Source organism: Oscarella lobularis, chromosome 3 (assembly GCF_947507565.1).
Source record: "Oscarella lobularis chromosome 3, ooOscLobu1.1, whole genome shotgun sequence".
In the NCBI taxonomy this organism is placed as follows: domain Eukaryota; kingdom Metazoa; phylum Porifera; class Homoscleromorpha; order Homosclerophorida; family Oscarellidae; genus Oscarella; species Oscarella lobularis.
In genome coordinates this window covers 2,673,571-2,694,697 of record NC_089177.1, presented here as the reverse complement: position 1 = coordinate 2,694,697, position 21,127 = coordinate 2,673,571, and the positions used below count along the sequence as shown (strand labels likewise).

General features: G+C 44.8%; 7 protein-coding genes and 1 long non-coding RNA gene across 8 annotated transcripts; 5 read left to right on the top strand and 3 right to left on the bottom strand.

Annotated features, from left to right (window-relative positions):
• Positions 1-3,012, top strand: LOC136184784 (serine/threonine-protein phosphatase 4 regulatory subunit 1-like; the record flags this gene model as incomplete). The annotated part of the gene is given in 15 exon segments (XM_065971753.1): positions 1-129; positions 186-290; positions 352-417; positions 471-521; positions 576-683; positions 746-1,252; positions 1,306-1,491; positions 1,550-1,669; positions 1,727-1,768; positions 1,824-1,924; positions 1,982-2,102; positions 2,162-2,277; positions 2,330-2,490; positions 2,538-2,660; positions 2,715-3,012. Coding segments are annotated over 15 exon segments (2,133 nt in total), but the record flags the coding sequence as incomplete, so codon positions are not given.
• A 10-nt stretch (positions 3,013-3,022) lies between these two features.
• LOC136184777 (importin-4-like) lies at positions 3,023-15,814 on the top strand. The gene is made up of 67 exons (XM_065971746.1): positions 3,023-3,104; positions 3,158-3,244; positions 3,295-3,374; positions 3,431-3,472; positions 3,533-3,563; positions 3,616-3,720; positions 3,773-3,820; positions 3,879-3,967; positions 4,022-4,064; positions 4,132-4,197; positions 4,252-4,353; positions 4,413-4,496; positions 4,555-4,695; positions 4,751-4,804; positions 4,858-4,967; positions 5,026-5,134; positions 8,858-8,996; positions 9,050-9,117; positions 9,170-9,215; positions 9,278-9,336; positions 9,385-9,445; positions 9,495-9,574; positions 9,635-9,678; positions 9,736-9,847; positions 9,910-10,007; positions 10,070-10,147; positions 10,199-10,256; positions 10,316-10,418; positions 10,474-10,667; positions 10,718-10,771; positions 10,827-10,952; positions 11,010-11,060; positions 11,114-11,268; positions 11,319-11,454; positions 11,509-11,613; positions 11,666-11,744; positions 11,796-11,966; positions 12,029-12,162; positions 12,216-12,299; positions 12,354-12,440; positions 12,496-12,543; positions 12,599-12,655; positions 12,711-12,772; positions 12,822-12,891; positions 12,943-13,002; positions 13,061-13,104; positions 13,165-13,233; positions 13,282-13,378; positions 13,435-13,466; positions 13,524-13,605; positions 13,668-13,706; positions 13,764-13,821; positions 13,879-13,932; positions 13,987-14,061; positions 14,121-14,144; positions 14,218-14,266; positions 14,329-14,404; positions 14,464-14,518; positions 14,568-14,663; positions 14,720-14,814; positions 14,866-14,992; positions 15,043-15,123; positions 15,174-15,255; positions 15,306-15,377; positions 15,429-15,486; positions 15,539-15,592; positions 15,650-15,814. Exons 1-37 carry the CDS (start codon positions 3,036-3,038, stop codon positions 11,840-11,842), a joined length of 3,153 nt encoding a protein of 1,050 aa, XP_065827818.1. The 5' UTR covers positions 3,023-3,035; the 3' UTR covers positions 11,843-11,966; positions 12,029-12,162; positions 12,216-12,299; positions 12,354-12,440; positions 12,496-12,543; positions 12,599-12,655; positions 12,711-12,772; positions 12,822-12,891; positions 12,943-13,002; positions 13,061-13,104; positions 13,165-13,233; positions 13,282-13,378; positions 13,435-13,466; positions 13,524-13,605; positions 13,668-13,706; positions 13,764-13,821; positions 13,879-13,932; positions 13,987-14,061; positions 14,121-14,144; positions 14,218-14,266; positions 14,329-14,404; positions 14,464-14,518; positions 14,568-14,663; positions 14,720-14,814; positions 14,866-14,992; positions 15,043-15,123; positions 15,174-15,255; positions 15,306-15,377; positions 15,429-15,486; positions 15,539-15,592; positions 15,650-15,814.
• LOC136184783 (uncharacterized) lies at positions 4,881-5,778 on the bottom strand. Its single transcript, XR_010669429.1, has 3 exons — positions 5,602-5,778; positions 5,455-5,543; positions 4,881-5,394 (listed from the first exon to the last, which is right to left on the bottom strand). It is a non-coding gene; the product is annotated as an uncharacterized lncRNA (long non-coding RNA).
• On the top strand, positions 12,097-15,688 carry LOC136184485 (probable ATP-dependent RNA helicase DHX35). Its single transcript, XM_065971389.1, has 26 exons — positions 12,097-12,162; positions 12,216-12,299; positions 12,354-12,440; positions 12,496-12,543; positions 12,599-12,655; positions 12,711-12,772; positions 12,822-12,891; positions 12,943-13,002; positions 13,061-13,104; positions 13,165-13,233; positions 13,282-13,378; positions 13,435-13,466; positions 13,524-13,605; positions 13,764-13,821; positions 13,879-13,932; positions 13,987-14,061; positions 14,349-14,404; positions 14,464-14,518; positions 14,568-14,663; positions 14,720-14,814; positions 14,866-14,953; positions 15,043-15,123; positions 15,174-15,255; positions 15,429-15,486; positions 15,539-15,592; positions 15,650-15,688. The coding sequence occupies exons 1-26, from the start codon at positions 12,097-12,099 to the stop codon at positions 15,686-15,688; spliced, it is 1,749 nt and encodes a 582-aa protein (XP_065827461.1).
• Positions 15,592-16,922, bottom strand: LOC136184781 (AFG2-interacting ribosome maturation factor-like). Its single transcript, XM_065971751.1, has 5 exons — positions 16,297-16,922; positions 16,167-16,246; positions 16,018-16,120; positions 15,846-15,949; positions 15,592-15,791 (listed from the first exon to the last, which is right to left on the bottom strand). The coding sequence occupies exons 1-5, from the start codon at positions 16,557-16,559 to the stop codon at positions 15,745-15,747; spliced, it is 597 nt and encodes a 198-aa protein (XP_065827823.1). The 5' UTR covers positions 16,560-16,922; the 3' UTR covers positions 15,592-15,744.
• LOC136184780 (uncharacterized) lies at positions 16,623-18,421 on the top strand. Its single transcript, XM_065971750.1, has 2 exons — positions 16,623-16,925; positions 17,246-18,421. The coding sequence occupies exons 1-2, from the start codon at positions 16,662-16,664 to the stop codon at positions 18,347-18,349; spliced, it is 1,368 nt and encodes a 455-aa protein (XP_065827822.1). The 5' UTR covers positions 16,623-16,661; the 3' UTR covers positions 18,350-18,421.
• Positions 18,422-18,480: 59 nt separating this feature from the next.
• Positions 18,481-20,938, top strand: LOC136184779 (uncharacterized). Its single transcript, XM_065971749.1, has 4 exons — positions 18,481-18,746; positions 18,814-19,883; positions 19,943-19,997; positions 20,051-20,938. Exons 1-4 carry the CDS (start codon positions 18,483-18,485, stop codon positions 20,126-20,128), a joined length of 1,467 nt encoding a protein of 488 aa, XP_065827821.1. The 5' UTR covers positions 18,481-18,482; the 3' UTR covers positions 20,129-20,938.
• LOC136184782 (protein SYS1 homolog) lies at positions 20,022-20,915 on the bottom strand. Its single transcript, XM_065971752.1, has 4 exons — positions 20,746-20,915; positions 20,634-20,695; positions 20,531-20,570; positions 20,022-20,481 (listed from the first exon to the last, which is right to left on the bottom strand). The coding sequence occupies exons 1-4, from the start codon at positions 20,902-20,904 to the stop codon at positions 20,269-20,271; spliced, it is 474 nt and encodes a 157-aa protein (XP_065827824.1). The 5' UTR covers positions 20,905-20,915; the 3' UTR covers positions 20,022-20,268.
• Positions 20,939-21,127: the final 189 nt, after the last annotated feature.

The following is a 21,127-nucleotide window of genomic DNA, read 5'->3' as shown; positions in this document are numbered from 1 at the left end:
CACAATTCGCTCGCCGCTCTACTCGAGCACAGTCTCATCGACGGCGACGACGTCGAGAAGGGAATCGTCGACGTTCTCAAACGAATGGTTTCGTCCGAGAGTTGCGTGAGTCAGTTGGAAGCGGCAAAGGTAGAGTGCTAGAGTGGGGGAAGTTTTTCTACGCTTTTGAGAATGCCCAAATGAAGGTCGTTATGAGAACGACGCCTCGTGTCAGTCAGGACGTGATTGTTCGATCGTTTTTGCCCTTGATACAAATTCTAAGTGGGGCTCAGTTTTTCGAAGTCAGGAAGGCGAGTGGAAGTCTAGTGTGTATAGGAAGTGCGTTTCTTTTTTTCATGCCTGTATGCGTAGATGTGCGCTTCTGATATGGGATCTGCCTGTCTGGCAGTCGATCGAGATGAGTGCGAGAAGTCGTTTGTAAGCGTCCGGAGGCGAATTGATCAAATCATCGGCTACTGTTTCTTTTCTAGCTGCCAATCTTTTTTGTATTGTGCAAGGACGCAGTGTGGGGAGTGAGAAAGGTAACGTCATAAAAATATGACATTGGCTCATCGATTCTTTCCTATCTTCTTTAGGGTTGTGCTGAGGCCGCCTACGATGTATCGCTGTCGTCATCTATGGACGTTCGCACCACGAAACTAGCGCCCGTGTTCGTAAGCTTTTTGAATGACAGTTCCAAGTGGGTGAGTAGAATCGAAATTGGTCGACAAGGGGAAATGCATCATTGAAGCGTCTCTTTGCTCAGGTTCAAAAGTCGGCTTTTCAATCCTTAGGGGCTTTCATCTCGACGTTCCATACGCCTCCTCAGGACATTACTCGCTCCACGTCTTGTTCCAGTTTCAATGCCGTGGAGAACAACGAAACCGACTTGTCGGCAACGAAATCGCCGCCGGGCAACGACGCGGACGGCAGCGGCGGCGGCGATGATCCTCGTAGCTGTAACGGAGAAACGGACAGTTTCGATACGTTTCTCTACTGGAAAGTTCCCCTTCCCGACATCGGAGAGCCGAAAGACGAAAGCGAAGCGAAACAGCCGCTGGAGTCCCCAAGCAACGGTCCTCCAGCTGTTTCCGATTATAGCGACAATAATGACGTCGTAGCGGATGGAAATGAACCGGACGGCTCCTTCTTTTCGACTGCCAAATCGTCGTCTCTTCTCGACTTTGACAGTTCCGAAGAAGTGACGAGCATAACGTGGAATTTCAGCCAATTGTCGTCGTCGGAAGACGAGGCGCCAGATCCGCCACCCCAAGTCAGTGTCTCGTCTTTTTTTCTTCTTTTCCTCTTCTTAAAATCTTTCTATAGGACGTCGTTCCTAGTAAATTGCTGGATTTTTACATTTCCATGGTCGATCCGGTGAGAGTGCAGACGCTCGACTTGGAACTTCCCATGCACTGCGCCTTCGCTTTTCCGGCCGTCGCTTTGACGCTCGGAGCGCCGCACTGGGGTCGAATACGTAAACTCTATTCCACGCTCCACTCGAGTTTGCAGGTAGGTGACACAACGTCGTACGACTCCTTTGCCGAGTTGGAGTTACGTTGCTTCGCAGTGGAAAGTGCGTCGAACGTTGGCGTTTTCGGTGCACGAACTCGCAAAGATAGTCAACTCGGAGGCGATTCTCAACGATCTTCTACCCGCTTTCGATAGTTTTACAAAGGATGTAGATGAAGTAAACGTTTTTTTTGTGTGGCTATCGTGCGGCGAATATGGGGTATTTGCTTTGTAGGTACGCATAGGCGTATTGAGCCATCTTTCGGAATTCTTGCTCGTTAGTGCTAAATGTAATTTTTGGTTTTTGGTTTTATTAAAGATCGACTTTTTAGATGCTGCCTGAAAGCCATCGAAAACAATACCTAAAACAAGTCTATCTCTTTCAGCAGATTGACAATAAGAACAATTGGAGATTTAGGCATACGCTGGCAGAGTAAGTTATGTCTCGTTCTCTTGGGGCGGCCACTGATCTGTTCTCTGTTTTTTTTAGGCAGCTTGGAAACCTCTGCTCGTTTTGCGGAGCTGAAGACGTCAATAGATACATCGCTCCTATTACCCTGTCTCTTGCCATAGATCGCGTCTGCGACGTCAGAATAGCAGCAATGCATTCGGTTGGTACATTAGCGCCGCTCGCCGCTTTGAATCTGATATAATTTTTTTACTTTGACAGATTGGCAGTGTGCTTGCTAGACTGAGGCATTCGGACACTGACGTGCTGATCAAAGTATTCATCGATCGTCTCATTAATCAATTTGCGGATAGTAGCAAATGGGTCAACAGGCAGACGTAATCGTTTGAATAATAGTATTTCTCGAGACGACTACTTCTGTTTTTGCAGGTTTGTGAGTCTGTGCCATCATTTACTGACTGAGAAGCTCATCTCTCTGGAACGGTTTGGCTGGCAGCTATTGCCTCGCCTATTGGCTTTAGCCAAAGATAAAATACCTAACGTTCGACTTGCCGTTTCCAAATCGACTACGGATCTTCTAATGGCATTTGGTGAGCCGTCCTTTTGATGGGGGAAAAGGCCTCTAGCGCTCTTTTAGACCGGGGAGACCAGGATTCAGAAAAGGTGTGTGCAACGCTTCGACGTTTGCTCAAGGACGAGGATCAAGATGTGAAGGGGTTTGCTCAAACGGCAACGTCAGTTATTGGCTACATTAGTCAAGGTACAGTATATCATACAGAGAAAACATCTTATTTTTTTCAAATGCAATGCGTAGAAAATGAAAATTCGGAGGAACAAGAAGAAGAAGAAGAGGAAGAATTTGTTGACGCTTCGTCGGAAATCGAGGCAGATACACCGACTACAATTAAGAATGTCAATGTTGATACAACGAGTGACGACAAGTTGGGTCTCACAGGTACAGAACAAGCCTCCATTACTGAAAATAGTGCATATAGGACAGAAGAATTTTGACTGTGACAGCTATTTTATGTAAAACGTTTTGAACTCGTTTTCTAACGTCGATGAAACATTGACAGGCGTACACGTGTGTAAATCTATTTAATTTTCTGCAACGCCGCGCACGCTAAAGTCGGCAATGGATTCGGCTTCGTTGGAGTTCACTCTATCAAGATTGCTCGTCAATGACAGCGAAATTATTCGAGAAGTAGGTCGCTAAAAATAGTTAGAAAATAAAAACGGCGATCTCTCGTCTCGCAGACGACAGAACGCCTGCGAGGCGTTGTGAAGGATCCCAACTTCGTTCCCAGCCTTTTCGACGTCCTTCACGGCTCGTCGTCACTTCAGGTGGCTCTCTCGAGAGCTCGTCTTGCCTTTCCAGCACGAATATTTTGCAGATTCGCCAACTGTCGGCCATTCTCTTGCGCCAACGCCTTCGAAAGCACTGGCATCGTTATTCTCCTACAGATCGACATCGGTCTGCATATTTTTCATTAGAATTGCATTGAGGACCGACTTTGTCTTGATATGTAGCCTCAGACAAATGATACTGGAAACAATCAATAGGGAGCAGGAGTATGACAAACAGGGTCACTGTATAACTCTAGTCTGTTCTTCATGGGATACTTTTTATAGGACTATCGTCCGTCATGCTGTTGCTCAAATTGTGAGCGATTTATCTCCTTTTTGTTGCTACTGAAGTATTATTTGTTCATCAGATTGGCGTCATAGTGGAGTACGAGTTGTCTAGCTCTGTGGGATGGGCTGAATTGTTTCAGTTTCTAACTCAATCCTGTCAATCGGCCGATCCACCTCAAAGAGAGGTAAACCGGTTGGTTATCTACTTACTACTGGGTCACTATAGCGCTGCTGTAGATGGGATTGTATCTGCTTGCTTTGGTGATTGAAGCTGCCGGCGAACAAGTGCGAATAGAATTGTGGTTATAGTCAGTTCCATTGTATTAATATTTTTCTTTTTCAGCTGCGGCCTCATTATCAGTCCGTATTTCAACTTCTTGCTACTTCTCTCACAGACGGACGCAACCAAACGATTCCCTTCTATGCGATAAGGTAAGTAAAAGGCACTAGCTTTTTAATATTGCGTACGAGAGTCTACTGAATAAGATGTCTGACTCATTTGGTGGAATTCCTCGGTGATGATCATCTCGTAAGGAAAAAAATGCCAGCCGAACATATCTAGTGTCCCACGTTCAGTCGCGTCTATTTTCCCCCAGCCCTTATTTCAACCCCTCATTCCAAACATTCTCCAAGTGATTCGAAATTTGCTCCATTACAACGAGGTGAAGCAGACATTGCAATTTGTATTTCAATTAGCAAAACATTCCACTGACTAGGATCAAGCCATCGAAGCTATGGAAGTGTTTGACGAACTCGTTGAATGCGAAGTATCGATTGTTGTTCCCCATCTCAAAAGCCTGCTCGACTTCTGCTTAGAGGCTAGAGCGATCGATATTCGAGATAGATCTGTTTGAGTTTTCTCTTCACTCTACTGTAGGCGGGTGCATCGAGTGCGCTTTCTAATGCGGTTCGAGTCAAGGCGCTGTCGTTTATCAGTTGGCTTATTACCGTAAAGAAAAAAGTACGGCTAATCCCGCGGGTTATCTGCGTCTTTTACACTTACGAATACATATTTCTAGTCTATCCTAAAGCAGAAGCTCGTCACTAAAATTATTGACGTCATATTTCCTATCATGGCGTCGTCGCCTGTCGACGAGGAGAACGAAGAAGAGACGGGGGACGACACAGACTCGGGATTACCGTCATCGTTTGCGTCTCAGGTCAAACGTTCTCTCGTACCCCCTAACGATTCTAAACAATACACACGCTATTCAGATCCTAGACGTTATGGCTCTACATTTGCCGCCAGAACGACTAATTGCGATTACTGTGAGCATAAGAGACAACGCTCAGATCGTGATAGATAGAGCGTGATTCTTCAGACGAGACTAGCGTTACCAGCTTTGGACAGTACCAATCCCTATCAGCGTAAAGCGGCTCTAATAGCATTGGCTGTTCTCGCCGAAGGATGCCGGGATTTCATAAGACGCAAGTGAGACTTTCTTTCCTCTTCTGTGTGGGGCTGGCTATTTTTTATTCGTGCTCGATAGTTGTCTGGAAGATTTTGTATCAACCGCGTGTACGTGCGTTCGCGACGGCGAACGAGTGGTACGAAATGCGGCAATGTTCGCTTTAGGTCAATTTTCCGAACATCTGCAGGTAGGCTTTAGTAGTGCTTTGGATCTTCTTATTTTTTGTCTCGGTACCTGAGTACCGAGACATAGTTTTCGGGATGTAAAAAATTACTAACGGGCGTACCGGAAAAGTGGTGGGTAGTAGGCTCTCGCGACTGGGTCCCTCAGGTGTCCGATACATTGTAGTTGTGCACCTGGGTATTTGTTAAGGTCCTTCTCTTTTCGTTTCGGAGAAATTTGGGTCTTTTCGTGAAACAGGATGTGACGTCACAGAAGTTTGGAATGCTGCGGTCAGAACGGATGGTGTCATGTTTTTCGGTACACCCGTTGTGACAATGCGCTTACCTTTCGGTTTTTTCAAGGTCGTGCCGATGTGCACTTACCGTTTGCGGCGTTCAGTTTGTTGTTCCGGAGCTTGGGCAAAGTGGTGAAAACTGACATAAGAAATATGTAAGGGATATGTGCCCGTGTCTGTCGGGCTTGGTTAGGTACTGATCGCTCTTCATCATTTAATTCTATACGGGCGAGATGGCGTTGTGTCCGTCGCTGCAGCAGTTGAAGCGACGCTAAGGAGCTCAGCATTGTGACTCGCTGAAATGAGCGATGTGAATGAGGTGCGTGCGGTATTTTGTCTAGACGTGGTAGGGAGGCGTGACGGTATCAATTTTGAGATCGATTACCACCACCATTTCTCGTGGGAGCGTGGTGAGTCGCCTAAACACTCACCATGGTACCAGTCAAAATAAGCGAAGCGCCTCTCCACCGTAGTCAAAATACCACGCGCCTCATTTGCCGCTCATTCAGAGTAAGCTAGTCACGCATGCTGTACTGCTTATCATAGCCTCTGCTGCTGCAGAAATGAACGCGCCGGCATCGCCCATGATAGAATTTTTGAGCAACCTGAAGTACCTAACCAACCAAGCCCTCGACAGACACAAAAATCTCTGCCATATACATCATTTCAGTTGCCGCCACTTCGCCCATGCCCTAGAAAGAACCCAATGCTGCAAACGATAAGCGCATAAGAACTGAAAGGTATAGTTCCAAACGTCTGTGACATTTTTGAAAAGAGCGAGACCGGCCCTAACTATTACATTACAGGAGAAAAGAGTTGGCCAGTCCCTTGTAATTTTTCTGTAATTTATTACAGGAGAGAACAGTTGGCCAGTCCCTTGTAATTTCACTGTAATTTATTACACTAGAGAACAGTTGGCCAGCCCCTTGTAATTTCACTGTAAATTATTACAGGAGAGAACAGTTGGTCAGCCCCTTGTAATTTCACTGTAATTTATTACACTAGAGAACAGTTGGCCAGTCTCTTGTAATTTTCCTGTAATTTATTACAGGAGAGAACAGTTGGCCAGTCCCTTGTAATTTGACTGTAATTTATAACAGGAGAGAACAGTTGGCCAGTCCCTTGTAATTTTTCTGTAATTTATTACAGGAGAGAAGAGTTGGCCAGTCCCTTGTGATTTTTCTGTAATTTATTACAGGAGAGAAGAGTTGGGCCAGTCCCTTGTAATTTTTCTGTAATTTATTACAGGAGAGAACAGTTGGCCAGTCCCTTGTAATTTTTCTGTAATTTATTACAGGAGAGAACAGTTGGCCAGCCCCTTGTAATTTCACTGTAATTTATTACACTAGAGAACAGTTGGCCAGTCTCTTGTAATTTTCCTGTAATTTATTACAGGAGAGAACAGTTGGCCAGTCCCTTGTAATTTGACTGTAATTTATAACAGGAGAGAACAGTTGGCCAGTCCCTTGTAATTTTTCTGTAATTTATTACAGGAGAGAAGAGTTGGCCAGTCCCTTGTAATTTTTCTGTAATTTATTACACTAGAGAACAGTTGGCCAGTCCTTTGTAATTTTTCTGTAATTTATTACAGGAAAGAACAGTTGGCCAGTCCCTTGTAATTTTTCTGTAATTTATTACACTAGAGAACAGTTGGCCAGTCTCTTGTAATTTTCCTGTAATTTATTACAGGAGAGAACAGTTGGCCAGTCCCTTGTAATATTTCTGTAATTTATTACACTAGAGAACAGTTGGCCAGTCTCTTGTAATTTTCCTGTAATTTATTACAGGAAAGAACAGTTGGCCAGTCCCTTGTAATTTTTCTGTAATTTATTACACTAGAGAACAGTTGGCCAGTCTCTTGTAATTTTCCTGTAATTTATTACAGGAGAGAACAGTTGGCCAGTCCCTTGTAATTTCACTGTAATTTATTACAGGAGAGAACAGTTGGCCAGTCCCTTGTAATTTGACTGTAATTTATTACAGGAGAGAACAGTTGGCCACTCCCTTGTAATTTGGCTGTAATTTATTACAGGAGAGAACAGTTGGCCAGTCCCTTGTAATTTTTCTGTAATTTATTACAGGAGAGAACAGTTGGCCAGTCTCTTGTAATTTTCCTGTAATTTATTAAATGAGAGAACAGTGTGCCAATCCCTTGTAATTTTTTACACTAGAGAACAGTTGGCCAGTCTCTTGTAATTTACCTGTAATGTATTACAGGAAAGAACAGTTGGCCAGTCCCTTGTAATTTTTCTGTAATTTATTACACTAGAGAACAGTTGGCCAGTCTCTTGTAATTTTCCTGTAATTTATTACAGGAGAGAACAGTTGGCCAGTCCCTTGTAATTTTTCTGTAATTTATTACACTAGAGAACATTTGGCCAGTCTCTTGTAATTTTCCTGTAATTTATTACAGGAAAGAACAGTTGGCCAGTCCCTTGTAATTTTTCTGTAATTTATTACACGAGAGAACAGTTGGCCAGTCCCTTGTAGTTTTTCTGTAATTTATTACTCTAGAGAACAGTTGGCCAGTCTCTTGTAATTTTCCTGTAATTTATTACAGGAGAGAACAGTTGGCCAGTCCCTTGTAATTTTTTACACTAGAGAACAATTGGCCAGTCTCTTGTAATTTTCCTGTAATGTATTACAGGAAAGAACAGTTGGCCAGTCCCTTGTAATTTTTCTGTAATTTATTACAGGAAAGAACAATTGGCCAGTCCGTTGTAATTTGACTGTAATTTATTACAGGAAAGAACAGTTGGCCACTCCCTTGTAATTTAATGTAATTTATTACACTAGAGAACAGTTGGCCAGTCCCTTGTGATTTTTCTGTAATTTATTACAGGAGAGAAGAGTTGGCCAGTCCCTTGTAATTTTTCTGTAATTTATTACAGGAGAGAAGAGTTGGCCAGTCCCTTGTAATTTTTCTGTAATTTATTACAGGAGAGAACAGTTGGCCAGTCCCTTGTAATTTCACTGTAATTTATTACAGGAGAGAACAGTTGGCCAGTCCCTTGTAATTTTCCTGTTATTTATTACAGGAGAGAACAGTTGGCCAGTCCCTTTTAATTTTCCTGTAATTTATTACAGGAGAGAACAGTTGGCCAGCCCCTTGTAATTTCACTGTAATTTATTACAGGAGAGAACATTTGGCCAGTCCCTTGTAATTTTTCTGTAATTTATTACAGGAGAGAACAGTTGGCCAGTCCCTTGTAATTTTTCTGTAATTTATTACACTAGAGAACAGTTGGCCAGTCCCTTGTAATTATTCTGTGTGATTGAGGAAGAGAATAATACTTGATCATCGATGATAACATTCATCATCATCACCATCAAGTACCCTTCTCTTTTTTTCTTCACGTTGCACTCTGCTTTATATTTTACTGTTACACCTGCAATTTCATGCAAGACAAACCGGGACATTTTTCGAAACTGAAACTTGTTTGCGTTTCTTAGCCAGAAGTTTCGAGCTATTCTGATACCATTCTTCCACTTCTACTGGACCGCGTTAGGGAATATTCTGGCTGTTCCGAAGACGACCGCGTTGGATTGACGAAGGCGTACTACGCTTTAGAAATGTTCTGCGAAAATCTAGGTAAACCTGACGATCCGTTTTTTTTTGGGGCGACTACAGCTGTTTTTCTGCAGATGAAAAATTAGTTCCTTATCTTCCACAACTGATGGGAAAATTGTTTGGTGCATTAGAAAATGCGACGGTGCCGTCTTCGCTTACGTACTAAGACTGCCTCGTGGTATGGTCATCTTTAGATCGTTCAAGAGCGCGAGCTGGCTATTAGTGCTATAGGAGCAACAGGCGAGCTCTCCACTACCGTACACTTATGTCAAATATATAAGTGGACGCATTTTTTTGCATAGCAAATGCTGTTAAAGAAAAGTTGCAGTTCTACTTTCCTAAAGTCATAGAATACCTCAAGGTATTCATAAAGAGTGACGGAAGGTATTTGATTACTTGCTGAATTTAGGTTTATTTGCGCTCTCCTGTAACAGAAGCGTCGACACAGATACTGCAAATGCAGGCTTTAGGTAGAAATTTGAAAAGTCGAAACTGGTGAGCTCAATAGATTACGTCCAGATACTCTCGGTGTTCTCGCAAGAACCATCGGAATCGAGACTTTCCTTCCTCTCGCCGAGGAGTGCGTCCAACTCTGCTTGGTACAATTGACGGGCATCTCTACCACAGAGGGTCTTATGTACTTCTTTTGAATTTCTTAGGTTCTTTTGGACAGAGTTGACGATCCCGACCTAAGGCGTTGCGCGTACGTTTTCTTTCTAGAATTTTCAAAGGCTACTTTACTTCTTATCTTTCTGTGTAGATATGGGCTCCTGGCTTCTATATCCGTCGTATACCCTCATGGACTCGTTCAACATTTACCAAGCCTCGTAAAAATGATGGTCAATTCGCTGAAATCCACTGAAGGGATCGTTGTACGCGACCGTTCAGAGTGCAGACTCGTAAAAACACTGCTACGTCGCGTTTATTTCTTTAGACTCGCTACGACGATACTAGTGGCAGTCTCGGTTTTAGTCTCGACGATGACGAGGATGAACAAAGCGGCGGCCGCGGCGGCGGCCAAGACGTCGTTGGGTATGCATGGCTTAGATAAACTCTTATCACCCGCTTTTCAGCTAAGAATTACTTGCACATAGTCATAGTATTGAGAACGCCTACGTCGAAGAAAAGGAAGATACGTGCAATGCTTTGGCAGAATTAGCGACTAACATTGGGTACGAGCCAGCGGAAGATGATTGTCTAATCAGCAGACTTTTCCTCTGCAGGGCTGACTTCGTGCGTTATCTTGACGAGGCTTTCGGCGAGGTGTACGAGCTTACCAAGGTAGAGACAAGAATTTCGAGATGATTGGTGCGCAAACAAATAGCTCTCTTATTGCGCAGTATCCCGTTGTGAACGTACGAAAAGCGTCGCACGCGTGCATCGTCTCTTTCTGCTGCATGTTTTGCAAAGCTCTAAGACAAGCGGGAGCGACCGATTTTTCAGGCAAAAAAATTTCCTAGACAAGGTGTTTCCCACAGAACACGTTTTCATCATTTAGAGCTGCAAGGTTTGCTTGAACTTACCTTGAGCTGCCTAACGAAAACAATTGCTGGCGAAGGAGATCGCAGTCTCGTCATTGTAGCTCTAGAATCACTCGCTACTCTGCTGAAAACTGTCGGCTCTCTGCTACTAACCGGAGAAGGAAGATTAGATAGCATTGTGATCATTGTCAGAAGAGTATTCGAATCCAAGGCAAGAGAATCTGGAGAAGGAAAAATCGTATGGCATTTTTACGTGTGTAGGCAACCTGTCAAGACGAAGGCTCTGATGACGGCGAGGCAGAAGAAGAAGATCAGGTGCATAGAAATTATAACGTGTCATATCGCGTTGGATTGGTAGGACTGTATCCAGGCCGAAATGGATGGAGTGCTTATCGAACTTGCCGGAGATGTTTTGCCTCCTCTGGCATCGGCATTGGGTGGACCGTCCTTCGCTCCCTATTTCGCCGGCTTTCTTCCATTGCTTCTAGCAAAAAGCGTATGTCGTAATAGTGAGAGATGCTGTGGTTTGCTATTCTTCCATTTGCGGTAAAAGAGAAATTGCTCTGTTGCCGAGAGGTCTTTTGCTTTTGGAACGATTGGAGAGGTGCAACGCGTTCACTTTTCGAACTAAAGTCATCTTAATAATACATATTGTAGATTCTCTTTGCAATGGAATCTGCTGTCAGTTCCTTTGTGAAACATCTTTTACCCGTTCTGAGTGCAGGACTAAAAGACTCCGAAGAGGAGGTGCGAGGAAATGCTGTCTACGGAATTGGAGTTCTAGCATCTCAAGGTGGACTGGAAGTGGTTATGTGAGAGAATTGTCGAGAGCGATTGCATATCATGAGTATTTATTTTTTAGTCACTATCAAACTATTTTGCAAGAGCTGTTCTCAGTGCTACAGATTCAACAGCAGAAGAATCACATAGTCGACAACGTTTGCGCTGCAGTCTGCAGAATGATTAGTGCTCACCCAGAAGCAGTCCCTCTAGCTCATGTAAGAGACGAGAGCCAAGCTGGCGCCAATGTTTTAGCGTTTTTTACATTTTAGGTTCTTCCCGTTGTTATTGAGAGATTGCCGCTGAAAGAAGACTTTACCGAAAACGAAACTGTTTATGGTTGCATAGTAGATCTACTACAACAAGGAAATCACCAGGTAAATGCAGATTGCTTTGTTACTAAGGATCATCTAGTATTCTCCTTTCAAGGTCGTTGAACAACTTCCTAGACTTGTGAAGTTGTTTTCAGAAGTTCTAACGCATTCCGAGGACTATGGAATCAGTTCAGGTAACGCAGAGCCACATTTTGAGGAACGCTTTTGCAAAGAATTCTGTGCAGAGCTGAATAGTCGATTGAATTTATTTTTGCAAGATCTACAGAAGTAATGTTCAAGCAAAATTCGGGATATGGCGGATAAAAATATACTGTATTGATCTGTAAAAGACGTCTACGCATGCTTGGCATTTCGTTTGCAGCAAATGGCTTTCTCGCCCAAATTCTGGAAACCAGGTTCGTTTCTCAGGCCTTCTCCTTTGTGCTTTACTTCTCGCTCGCTCGCTCGCTCGCGTTAGGAGCGGAAGCTCCCGAAGCGAAACTCAAAATGGAGCGGTCCCACAACGAAGAAAGCTATTCGGACGCAATGGCCTACAATCCCCATCTGTCTCTCTCCATCCAGCAGCAACGACAGCGCCTTCCAGTGTACAAGGTAAACCCCTAATAACGAACCTAAGCGGACTCAACGCGACGTCTCGCCTCCAGCACAAGAATCATATCCTATATTTGGTGGAAAAATATCAGACGGTTGTCATTGTCGGAGAAACGGGCTGTGGAAAGAGCACACAGGTAGAAATAGATACACAGGGGAGATGTGCATTGAGCGGTTCGTTGCCCACGCAGATTCCACAATATCTATATGAGAATGGCTGGGCCGGCGGGGGAAAGCTTATTGGGGTGACCCAGCCACGACGAGTGGCAACGACAACGGTATAATAGTATGCACTGGTAGACGTGTGTCTCATATCAACGTTGTGTGGCTTAGGTTGCTGGGCGAGTTGCTGAGGAGATGGGCTCCATGCTTGGACAAGAGGCATAGAACGTCAATGCAGAACTAAGAGAATCATTATTATGTGCTATCTACGTAGGTTGGGTACACGATACGATTTGATGACGTATCAGACCCCAGGCTAACAAAAGTCAAGGTTATTATTGTTTATATATAGGAGACGAGAGATCAGAACTAATTTCTTATTTTAGTTCATGACGGACGGACTCCTTGTTAGAGAGATGATGGCCGATCCGTTGCTCAATAAATACAGGTACACTCGGCCTTACCTTTGAAGACTCGATCTTTATTATTTCGTTTAGCGTGATCATGCTGGATGAAGCTCACGAGAGATCTCTCTACACTGATATCATAACCGGTCTGCTGAAAAAGGTGCGTTGGAGGAACTGGTGCAATTTCTTCACTGGCATCTCGGTTTCTTAGATACTGAAGAAGCGTAAGGATCTTAGGCTGATTGTTTCCAGTGCAACTTTGGATGCCGAAGTAGATTCAATTTTGCGTGCTTCTACATTTCTCTGATGCATCTCTGTCTCTGTTTCAGATGTTTCGGGACTTTTTCAATCTAAATACGACGTCTGATCGAAGGCAAGTATTTTGAATTAGCGCTACACAGAGCGCTGACGTCAATTTCTTCTCCTCACATAGCCAAGATACGGCGTCAATATTGACCGTCGAAGGAAGAATGTTTCCAGTCAATGTGTATTACACCTACTGGTAGAGGAAAAAAGCAACGTAAAGAAAATTATATACGTTGACTTTTAGTCCTACGCCTGACTATGTCAAGGCAATAGTTACTACCATATGGGCTATTCATCAAGAGGAAAGTCCTGGTGATGTGCTAGCTTTTGTAACTGGCCAGGCAAGGGGACCTAATATCGTAGCGCAACGCTTGGTTTTAATTCTTTACTGATTCAGGATGAAGTGCAAAGGGTAGTCTCAAGAATAAGGCAAGCTTATACCTGCAAGTGTGTGCTAGTCATTTTCCTCTGACGTTTTTGCATTAGAGATCTTTCCAAGCATCTTCCGTCCAAATCATCGAAACTGCTGCCTTTGCCTATGTACGGTGGATTGCCGGCGACGGAGCAGGTGAGATGACTGTTTTTTTTGACGTGCTCCTCTTATGTGCACACATCCGCACACATCGGCAGATGAGAGTATTTGGAAGAACGCCTTCTGACACTAGGAAGGTTTGGAAAGCATTTTACTAGCAATTCGAAGGCAGGAGAGTCTACATTTCTGTTCAGGTTGTGGTAGCAACAAATATAGCTGAAGCATCTATTACAATAAATGGAATCGTTTACGGTACTACTTTATGATGTTTTATAATATCTTGGACCGTTACTGTCACCATTCTATTAGTAATTGACTGTGGTTTTGTCAAGATACGAGCGTATAATCCGGAGAATGGTTTAGGTATATCCGACACCACAGATGAATAAAGCTGTGATTGGAAAATTGTTTATTTAGAGGCACTCGTAGTCACTCCTGTTGCCAAGTCATCCGCTGAGCAGAGAGCAGGCAGAGCGGGTAGAGTTCGCTCAGGTAAAGCAACAGGACGATCAATTAATTCTTGGGATGATGGTATGTTCATTTTCTGATAGGCAAAGCCTTTAGACTTTATACAGGTAAAGCGCTTTTTTTCTATTATATAGAGGGTAGGATCGCTCACCGTACCGTGTACCCTTTTAATTAATATAGAGAAAGATTTTAAGAAGTTGCCTCAAGCCCCAGTTCCTGAAATGCAAAGGTAGCGTTATCGAGTTCCGTAATTGTTTACGAGTTAAAGAGAGGGGTCTTCACCACGCGTAGGAGCAATCTTGCTACCGTAGTCCTTCAACTTAAATCTCTCGGCATCGACAACGTCCTGAGATTCAACTTCCTTTCCGTACGCGCATCTTTTGCCCACCTGCGTATATTATAGCCCTTTTTTTTGTGTGTTTTTAGCCACCTCCAGCTAAATCAATGATCCGAGCCTTGGATTTGCTCTACGCCTTAGGAGGTACGCGACGTCAAGAAAACATGTGCACATTCTTGACTTTGTGAATTAGCTCTTGATGACGCTGGCAACCTAACTAATCCACTCGGTCTTCAAATGTCTGAATTTCCCCTCCATCCCATGTTTGCGAAAATGCTTCTTGTTTCCGGTACGAAATAATGAGTAGACGTGAAATGATAGCGGGGGCTGATGCTTTGCATCAAGGAGATTTCGGTTGTTCGGAGGAAATATTGACAATAGCAGCAATGCTTCAGATCGACAACGTCTTCCTAACACCGTTTGATAAAAAGAAAGCCGCAGTACGAAAATAATTACTGACAAAAGTTTATTTTTAGTATCTTCTTTATTAGGATCGGGCTAAAGTTAAGTTCTCCGTCCACGAAGGTGATCACATGACGTTGTTGAACGTCTACAACGCTTTTCTGCAACATCAAAAAAGTACCCGTTTTTGCCACGACAACTTTCTCAATTACAGAGGTATTGTTCTTGATTGTGTATTGCAGCATCGGAGAATTTCTCTCTTCTAGCTTTATTACGCGCTGTTGATATAAGGGAACAGCTTAAACGAACATTAAAACGCTTCAAAGTGAGAATGTGCGCCACGGATGGTAACCAAGAAAGAGCATGCCTTTGCACTCTGTACCATGTCGTAATGTAGAGGACGCTGAGCCTATTCAGAGATGCATCGTTGCCGGATTTTTTGCCAATGCGGCTCGTCTACATGCAAGTGGAACGTACCGGTAAATGGAAGAACGAAAGGAGCTAATTTATTAGATGTTTTTCCCTTCAGGACAATTCGCGATGATCATCCACTAGATATCCATCCGTCGTCTGTTTTATATACCGAAAAAGCGCCACGCTGGTACTGTAACCTGTACGACTAGCCAGCCAGTTGACTATCCTTTTTTGTCAGGGTTGTCTTTCACGAAGTCGTTCAGACTTCAAAGGATTTTATGAGAGACATAACAGTGGTGAGAAGAGACAAGCGGCCTGAGGCACTAACTGTAATAGTCGTCATTTTAGATTGAGCCGGAGTGGCTCTACGAATTGGCTCCTCACTACTACGAATACGGCACGGTACGAATTTCAATTTAGAGCGCATCTCTTCAATGTATTTTGATACTAAAAATCTAGGTTAATGAGTTGGCTGCAAAGCGAGCAAAATTGTTCTGACCAATGAAAAATGCACAACTACAGACTACGAAAATAAACGCCTTTATTCGTAGGATCTACCGCGTTTCTAAGCTTGTAGAAAATCTCATCAGTTGAACAGCAGCTTGGAAAAAAAGACAGCATTAATTAATTGATCAATTAATTTATTAATTACCACCTTTTATCTTCTCTTGTAGTCTAGTGCTGTTCCACTCCTCTCGAAGTGTACTGCTGCTGTCTTCATAAACGAAAGCAGACAAAAGAAGACGTTTCCTTTCCGCCGTGAAATCAAGGCTAAGGACAATGCTTGCAAAAATCATTTAATTAATTAATTAATCGTTCTTGGATATTCAGAAGACAGATGTTCGTTCAGTTCCGAAAGAAGCTGAAGCACACAATGAATCGAAGGTCGAAAAGGCGTCGACGTCATAATTTCGTCTTTACTCAGTTGACCTGAAAACATCATCAGCGTGCAAGGGATTCCAAATTTCAAGCTCACCAGAAAGATCGTCAAACACAATGGATAAAGAGCGTTTGTACTGCTGCAAAATTTCGTCTCGAACGCACTGAAAAGTTTCCCTGAGTCACAGTGAGTAGATGCATTGAGATACAATGTAAGGACGACTGACATGCTGTGCCGTAGGCCCTTCATCAGCGTCTCAATTGATTTTCTCTGCTTATTCGCCACAAGTCGAGGCAGATCGGGAAATCCCGCCAATGCTCCCCAAGTTTGATCGTTTGCGTTCAGAACGGCGCGCAGGCGATCGCAGGCAGCACACAGCAATTCGATCAAGCCTTCCGACTCAACTTCAGTCACTTTCCACAGCTCCACTTGATCCTGCGCCGTTCGAAGAGACGGTAGCAGCAACGAGAAGCAATCTCCGTGCTCCATCGGAGCCTCCGGGATATTTTGATCACGTGTTCCATGCCTCTCATGACTTTCACATGACGTGAGTCATTTCATTCAATTTCCTCTGCGACTGTGAGACCAGAAATGCTCTCCCTCGCTCTCCTCGTCACGAACGCTCTCCTCGTGAGCGCCGCCATTGAAGAAGACGAAATCACGTCGCTTCCTGGCTGGGAAGGCGCTTTGCCGAGTCGCCAATACAGCGGCTATCTTCCCGTCAACGAAGAAAAATCTCGCTTTCTTCACTACTGGTTCGTCGAAAGCGAAGGCAGTCCGTCGACCGATCCGCTCGTTCTCTGGCTCAATGGCGGGCCCGGGTGCAGTTCCCTCGACGGTTATTTCTACGAACAGGTGAGCAAAAAACCGCCACGGACTACATATACTGGTGGGAGTGGAGCTTTCAATTTCCTTTCGGGGGGGATGCTTGAGTACCAACCACTTCCCTTCCAAACTATTTACTTATCTAATTAATCCCTCTGTTGGTACAAAGTCTCTTTTAATTAATTTGAATAAATTTCGGAGTCGTTTGCTCGAAAGTGGATCAGAACCTTTCGTTTTTATAATTACCTCTTTCGATTTTCTAAAGGTTTCTTTCAATTTTTCTAACTCAATTAGTTTTTACGAAGTTGCAAGTATTATTAGAGAGAGAGTCAAGGTTTGTTTTTCTCTAGGGCCCGTTGCACTTTGAGAGCAACGATCCGTCCATCCCCAATCCCAAGCTCGTACGAAATCCGAACACGTGGTGCAAAATGGCCAACATGATTTTCCTCGAGTCGCCCGTCGGCGTCGGATATTCGTACTCGACAAAAGGCGAGAGCGATCTCGCGACAAACGACACGAGAACGGCGGAAGAAAATCTTCGCTTTCTCGACGCCTTCTTTGCCGCCTATCCGGAATACGGCGGCAATCGAGATTTCTACATCAGCGGCGAATCGTACGCCGGAATCTATATCCCCATGCTCGTCGACGCAATTCGAATTCAAAACGAGAAATCCCCGTCGATGCGAATCAACTTGAAGGGATTCCTCGTCGGCAATGGATGCACGGGCAACAAGGTGGGCGTGTGCGCCGACGGCAATCCCTATCGAATTCCCTTCATGTACGGTCACGGATTGATCAGCGAGGAAGTGAACGTGAAACTGCTCCAGGCGTGCGGACCCCATTACAACGGGACGGCGTTCACGTGTCGCGAGGAATTGCAGTCGGCCGTGAGTCGAGCCGGCTCAATCAATATTTACGATATCTACGCGCCGTGCGTTAATAATTTCGACGACGAGAATCGCGTCTTTCCCGTGCTGCTTCGCGACGACGACGTCGTGAAGCGAGTCGGCTTGACCGATTGCATCGACGCCGGCGTCGCGACCGTCTATCTCAATAACGAGGAAGTGAGAAAGGCGCTTCACATGATGCCCGAAGCTGATATTGGAAAGTGGAAAATGTGTAAGATGTTTGGGTACGAGCGAACGATCGACTCCGTGCTCACCTTCTATCCGACTCTGATTCGAACCTATCGCACTTTGATATACAATGGAAACGTCGACGCCTGCGTTCCCTATACGGACAATGAAGAGTGGACGTCGAGCCTCGGTTTTTCTGTCAAGGAGCCGTGGAGACCTTGGCTCGTCGACGAGCAGGTCGCCGGCTATGTGACGACGTACAATGAGAATGGATTCACGTTTCTCACCGTTTCTGGTGCCGGTCACATGGTTCCTCAATATAGGCCAGTCCAAGCCTATGCGATGTTTGAGCGATTCATCAAGAACCAGGAGTTTTAACTCAAAGTTTTGTACGCACGTTATTTGCCGTATGTATGTATGTCATGTGTATGTATTTTAGGCGTGGCTATACGGGCGTGTGCGAGTTGTCCACAGGCACTTCAATAGTTCGTCGCCTTTCTGCTGTGAGAAGATGCTCTTTTGGCTCTCCTGCGCTTTCGTTGCAACGAACGTCTTTCTAGCTTGTGCCGCCGTCGAAATCAAATCGCTTCCTGGCTGGGAAGGCGCCCTGCCGAGTCGCCAATACAGCGGCTACCTTCCCGTCGACGACGAAAACACTCGCTTTCTTTTCTACTGGTTTGTCGAAAGCGAAAGCAGCCCGTCGACCGATCCGCTCGTTCTCTGGCTCAACGGCGGACCGGGATGTAGCTCTCTCTATGGATACTTTTACGAACAGGTAAAACACACAGATTCTTTTATAAGGACGGCGCTCTCTCTTTAGTGTACAGTGATTTTTCCTCCAGGGACCCCTTCACTTTGAAAACAACGCTTCCCGTCCCACATTAGTACGAAATCCGAATACGTGGTGCAAAATTGCGAACGTCATATTCCTCGAGTCGCCTGTCGGCGTCGGATATTCGTACTCGTCAGAAGGCAGAAACTATGCTATAAATGATACGCAAACGGCAGAAGAAAATCTTCATTTTCTCAACGCCTTTTTCGCCGCTTATCCAGAGTACGGTGGAGATCGCGATTTCTACGTAACCGGCGAATCGTACGCCGGCATATACGTCCCCATGCTCGTCGACGCAATTCGACTTCAAAACGAAAAATCCCACATCTCGAACCGAATCAATTTGAAAGGATTCATGGTGGGTAATGGCTGTATAGGCTCGAAGGTAGGCGTGTGTGCCGGCGGAGCCATAGCCAATCACTATCGACTTGAATTTATGTACGGTCATGGGTTGATCAGTGACTCAGTGCACGCCGGACTGCTTGCTGCGTGTGGATCGGGGTACTATGGGACATCGGTTGCGTGTCACACTGAAGTCAAGATGGCTCTGAGAAAAGCAGGGAGATTGAATATTTATGATATTTATCGGCCGTGCAGGAGAAAGGCTGTCGATGAGGACGTCGTTTTTCCAGTGCCACTGCGCGAGGACAGCGTTATTTTGGAGGCCGGTTTGGAAGGGTGCTTCGACGGTAGTGTCGCGTCGGTGTATCTCAATAGTCCCGCTGTGAGACGAGCTCTTCACGCCAAGTCTGAAGCCGACATTGGGAAGTGGAAAGCATGTAAATCTCTTGGCTATCAGCCAACCGTGCCGTCTCTTCTGCCCATTTATCCGACTCTGATTCGAACGTATCGAACTCTGATCTACAATGGAAACGTTGACGCCTGCGTGCCCTATACGGACAACGAGGATTGGACGTCGGGACTCGGTCTTCCCGTCAAAGAGTCGTGGAGACCTTGGACCGTTGACGATCAGGTCGCCGGCTACGTGACCACGTACGACGTCAATCGATTCACGTTTCTCACCGTCCAGGATTCGGGTCACATGGTTCCTCAGTACAAGCCAGTACGAGCGTATGCAATGTTTGAACGATTTATCAATGACAAAAGATTCTAAATGTGAGAGCACTTTGGATTTATAGAAGGATGTATCACTCTCACAGAAATTGCAAGACCCCTTGCACACAAGACAAACAGGTAAAAAGAGGTGAGGTTTCTCTGTGCGCGCGAGACTAAATTTATTTCTCTAGTATGTTGAACTTCATTCATTATCTGAATCAATTACCAAATATATCCAAAATAATACAAGAATAATTAGAGTAGTTTAATTAAAGTCATTGACGTCACCACAGCTCCTAACTCTTTTATTTGCTAATCGATGTCATAAAAAGAGCTGGGATGTCTCAACAACCCAATCAATTGGAGCGCAACGAGACGGCACCTTCTTTCTACTGTAAGTTATTCTTCGTTACACGTCAGGAGATTGTTGTTTCGTAGCCGTGGCAAAGGTGACCGGAATTGTGGACATCTCGACTCTCATGCAGAAATACTCGCCGAGAAGAGTCGTCACAATTACGCAGACGATCTGCAACGCCCACCAGGTCCAATTGAACGGGAACGACGAATAGGCGGTCGTGACGATGAGATGAAAGATCAGAATCGTAGCAACAAAATCGAGGCACTAAGAGACCAAACTATGAGCACGAGTCCACGTCGACGACGTCACTCACCTGTTTCGATCGTCCGACTATGAACTGCAAGCCAATGGCACTGTGTACACGCGTAAGGGAACCTTTATTATTACGCTTTTACGTCACAAGATATCGTATGTACCTCGGAAGGCAGTTGAGTGCGAAAGCGAGTATAGTCGGGCGTCCCGTCGAAAAGCTCGCTTCCTAATGTGGCCAAAATTTCGATTTCGAATCGTAAAAGGGGGCGATCGCACCTGCGACGATAGAATTTGATCCAAATTCTTCTCTATTCCCAGCATTTTGTCAAGAAGTAAACACCAGAAGCCCAAACCGACGTAGAAAATCGACTGCATGGCCGCTATTTGAGCGATTAGCAGAACGGGATCCCACACGTAAGTACGAAAGCCAGGCATTACGAAGATATAGCCGGGACAGTCAAAATGCCACGTGATTGCTACGCGCGAATGAGTCATCTGTGCCTATCTGTGCCGGAAATAAAAAATCAAACCTATGTGTATTTTGGCCTGTTGTAAATTTTCCGCTTCGCAAGAAATGAACGTGATCGGAACGAAAATTCACGCCAAACAAAAACAAAAAATTTGAGGCGACGCAACAGGCGCGGCCCCCGCAACAGGC

What these genes read in the sequence shown, in the direction of transcription:
- LOC136184777 (XM_065971746.1), top strand. Translation starts at nt 3,036, where the DNA reads ATGGATTCGGCTTCGTTGGAGTTCACTCTATCAAGATTGCTCGTCAAT. An exon ending in CCGATCCACCTCAAAGAGAG is followed by an intron (nt 3,721 to 3,772) that starts GTAAACCGGTTG and finishes GCGCTGCTGTAG; the next exon opens with ATGGGATTGTATCTGCTTGC. An exon ending in ATTTGCTCCATTACAACGAG is followed by an intron (nt 4,198 to 4,251) that starts GTGAAGCAGACA and finishes TCCACTGACTAG; the next exon opens with GATCAAGCCATCGAAGCTAT.
- LOC136184485 (XM_065971389.1), top strand. Translation starts at nt 12,097, where the DNA reads ATGGCCTACAATCCCCATCTGTCTCTCTCCATCCAGCAGCAACGACAG. An exon ending in TGAGATTCAACTTCCTTTCC is followed by an intron (nt 14,405 to 14,463) that starts GTACGCGCATCT and finishes GTGTGTTTTTAG; the next exon opens with CCACCTCCAGCTAAATCAAT. An exon ending in CATGCAAGTGGAACGTACCG is followed by an intron (nt 15,256 to 15,428) that starts GTAAATGGAAGA and finishes CTTTTTTGTCAG; the next exon opens with GGTTGTCTTTCACGAAGTCG.
- LOC136184781 (XM_065971751.1), bottom strand. Translation starts at nt 16,559, where the DNA reads ATGGAGCACGGAGATTGCTTCTCGTTGCTGCTACCGTCTCTTCGAACG. An exon ending in AAGGGCCTACGGCACAGCAT is followed by an intron (nt 16,247 to 16,296) that starts GTCAGTCGTCCT and finishes ACTGTGACTCAG; the next exon opens with GGAAACTTTTCAGTGCGTTC. An exon ending in AACGAACATCTGTCTTCTGA is followed by an intron (nt 15,950 to 16,017) that starts ATATCCAAGAAC and finishes CCTTGATTTCAC; the next exon opens with GGCGGAAAGGAAACGTCTTC.
- LOC136184780 (XM_065971750.1), top strand. Translation starts at nt 16,662, where the DNA reads ATGCTCTCCCTCGCTCTCCTCGTCACGAACGCTCTCCTCGTGAGCGCC. An exon ending in ACGGTTATTTCTACGAACAG is followed by an intron (nt 16,926 to 17,245) that starts GTGAGCAAAAAA and finishes GTTTTTCTCTAG; the next exon opens with GGCCCGTTGCACTTTGAGAG.
- LOC136184779 (XM_065971749.1), top strand. Translation starts at nt 18,483, where the DNA reads ATGCTCTTTTGGCTCTCCTGCGCTTTCGTTGCAACGAACGTCTTTCTA. An exon ending in ATGGATACTTTTACGAACAG is followed by an intron (nt 18,747 to 18,813) that starts GTAAAACACACA and finishes TTTTTCCTCCAG; the next exon opens with GGACCCCTTCACTTTGAAAA. An exon ending in CTTGCACACAAGACAAACAG is followed by an intron (nt 19,998 to 20,050) that starts GTAAAAAGAGGT and finishes TTATTTCTCTAG; the next exon opens with TATGTTGAACTTCATTCATT.
- LOC136184782 (XM_065971752.1), bottom strand. Translation starts at nt 20,904, where the DNA reads ATGCCTGGCTTTCGTACTTACGTGTGGGATCCCGTTCTGCTAATCGCT. An exon ending in ATCAAATTCTATCGTCGCAG is followed by an intron (nt 20,696 to 20,745) that starts GTGCGATCGCCC and finishes TGGCCACATTAG; the next exon opens with GAAGCGAGCTTTTCGACGGG. An exon ending in TAGTCGGACGATCGAAACAG is followed by an intron (nt 20,482 to 20,530) that starts GTGAGTGACGTC and finishes TTGGTCTCTTAG; the next exon opens with TGCCTCGATTTTGTTGCTAC.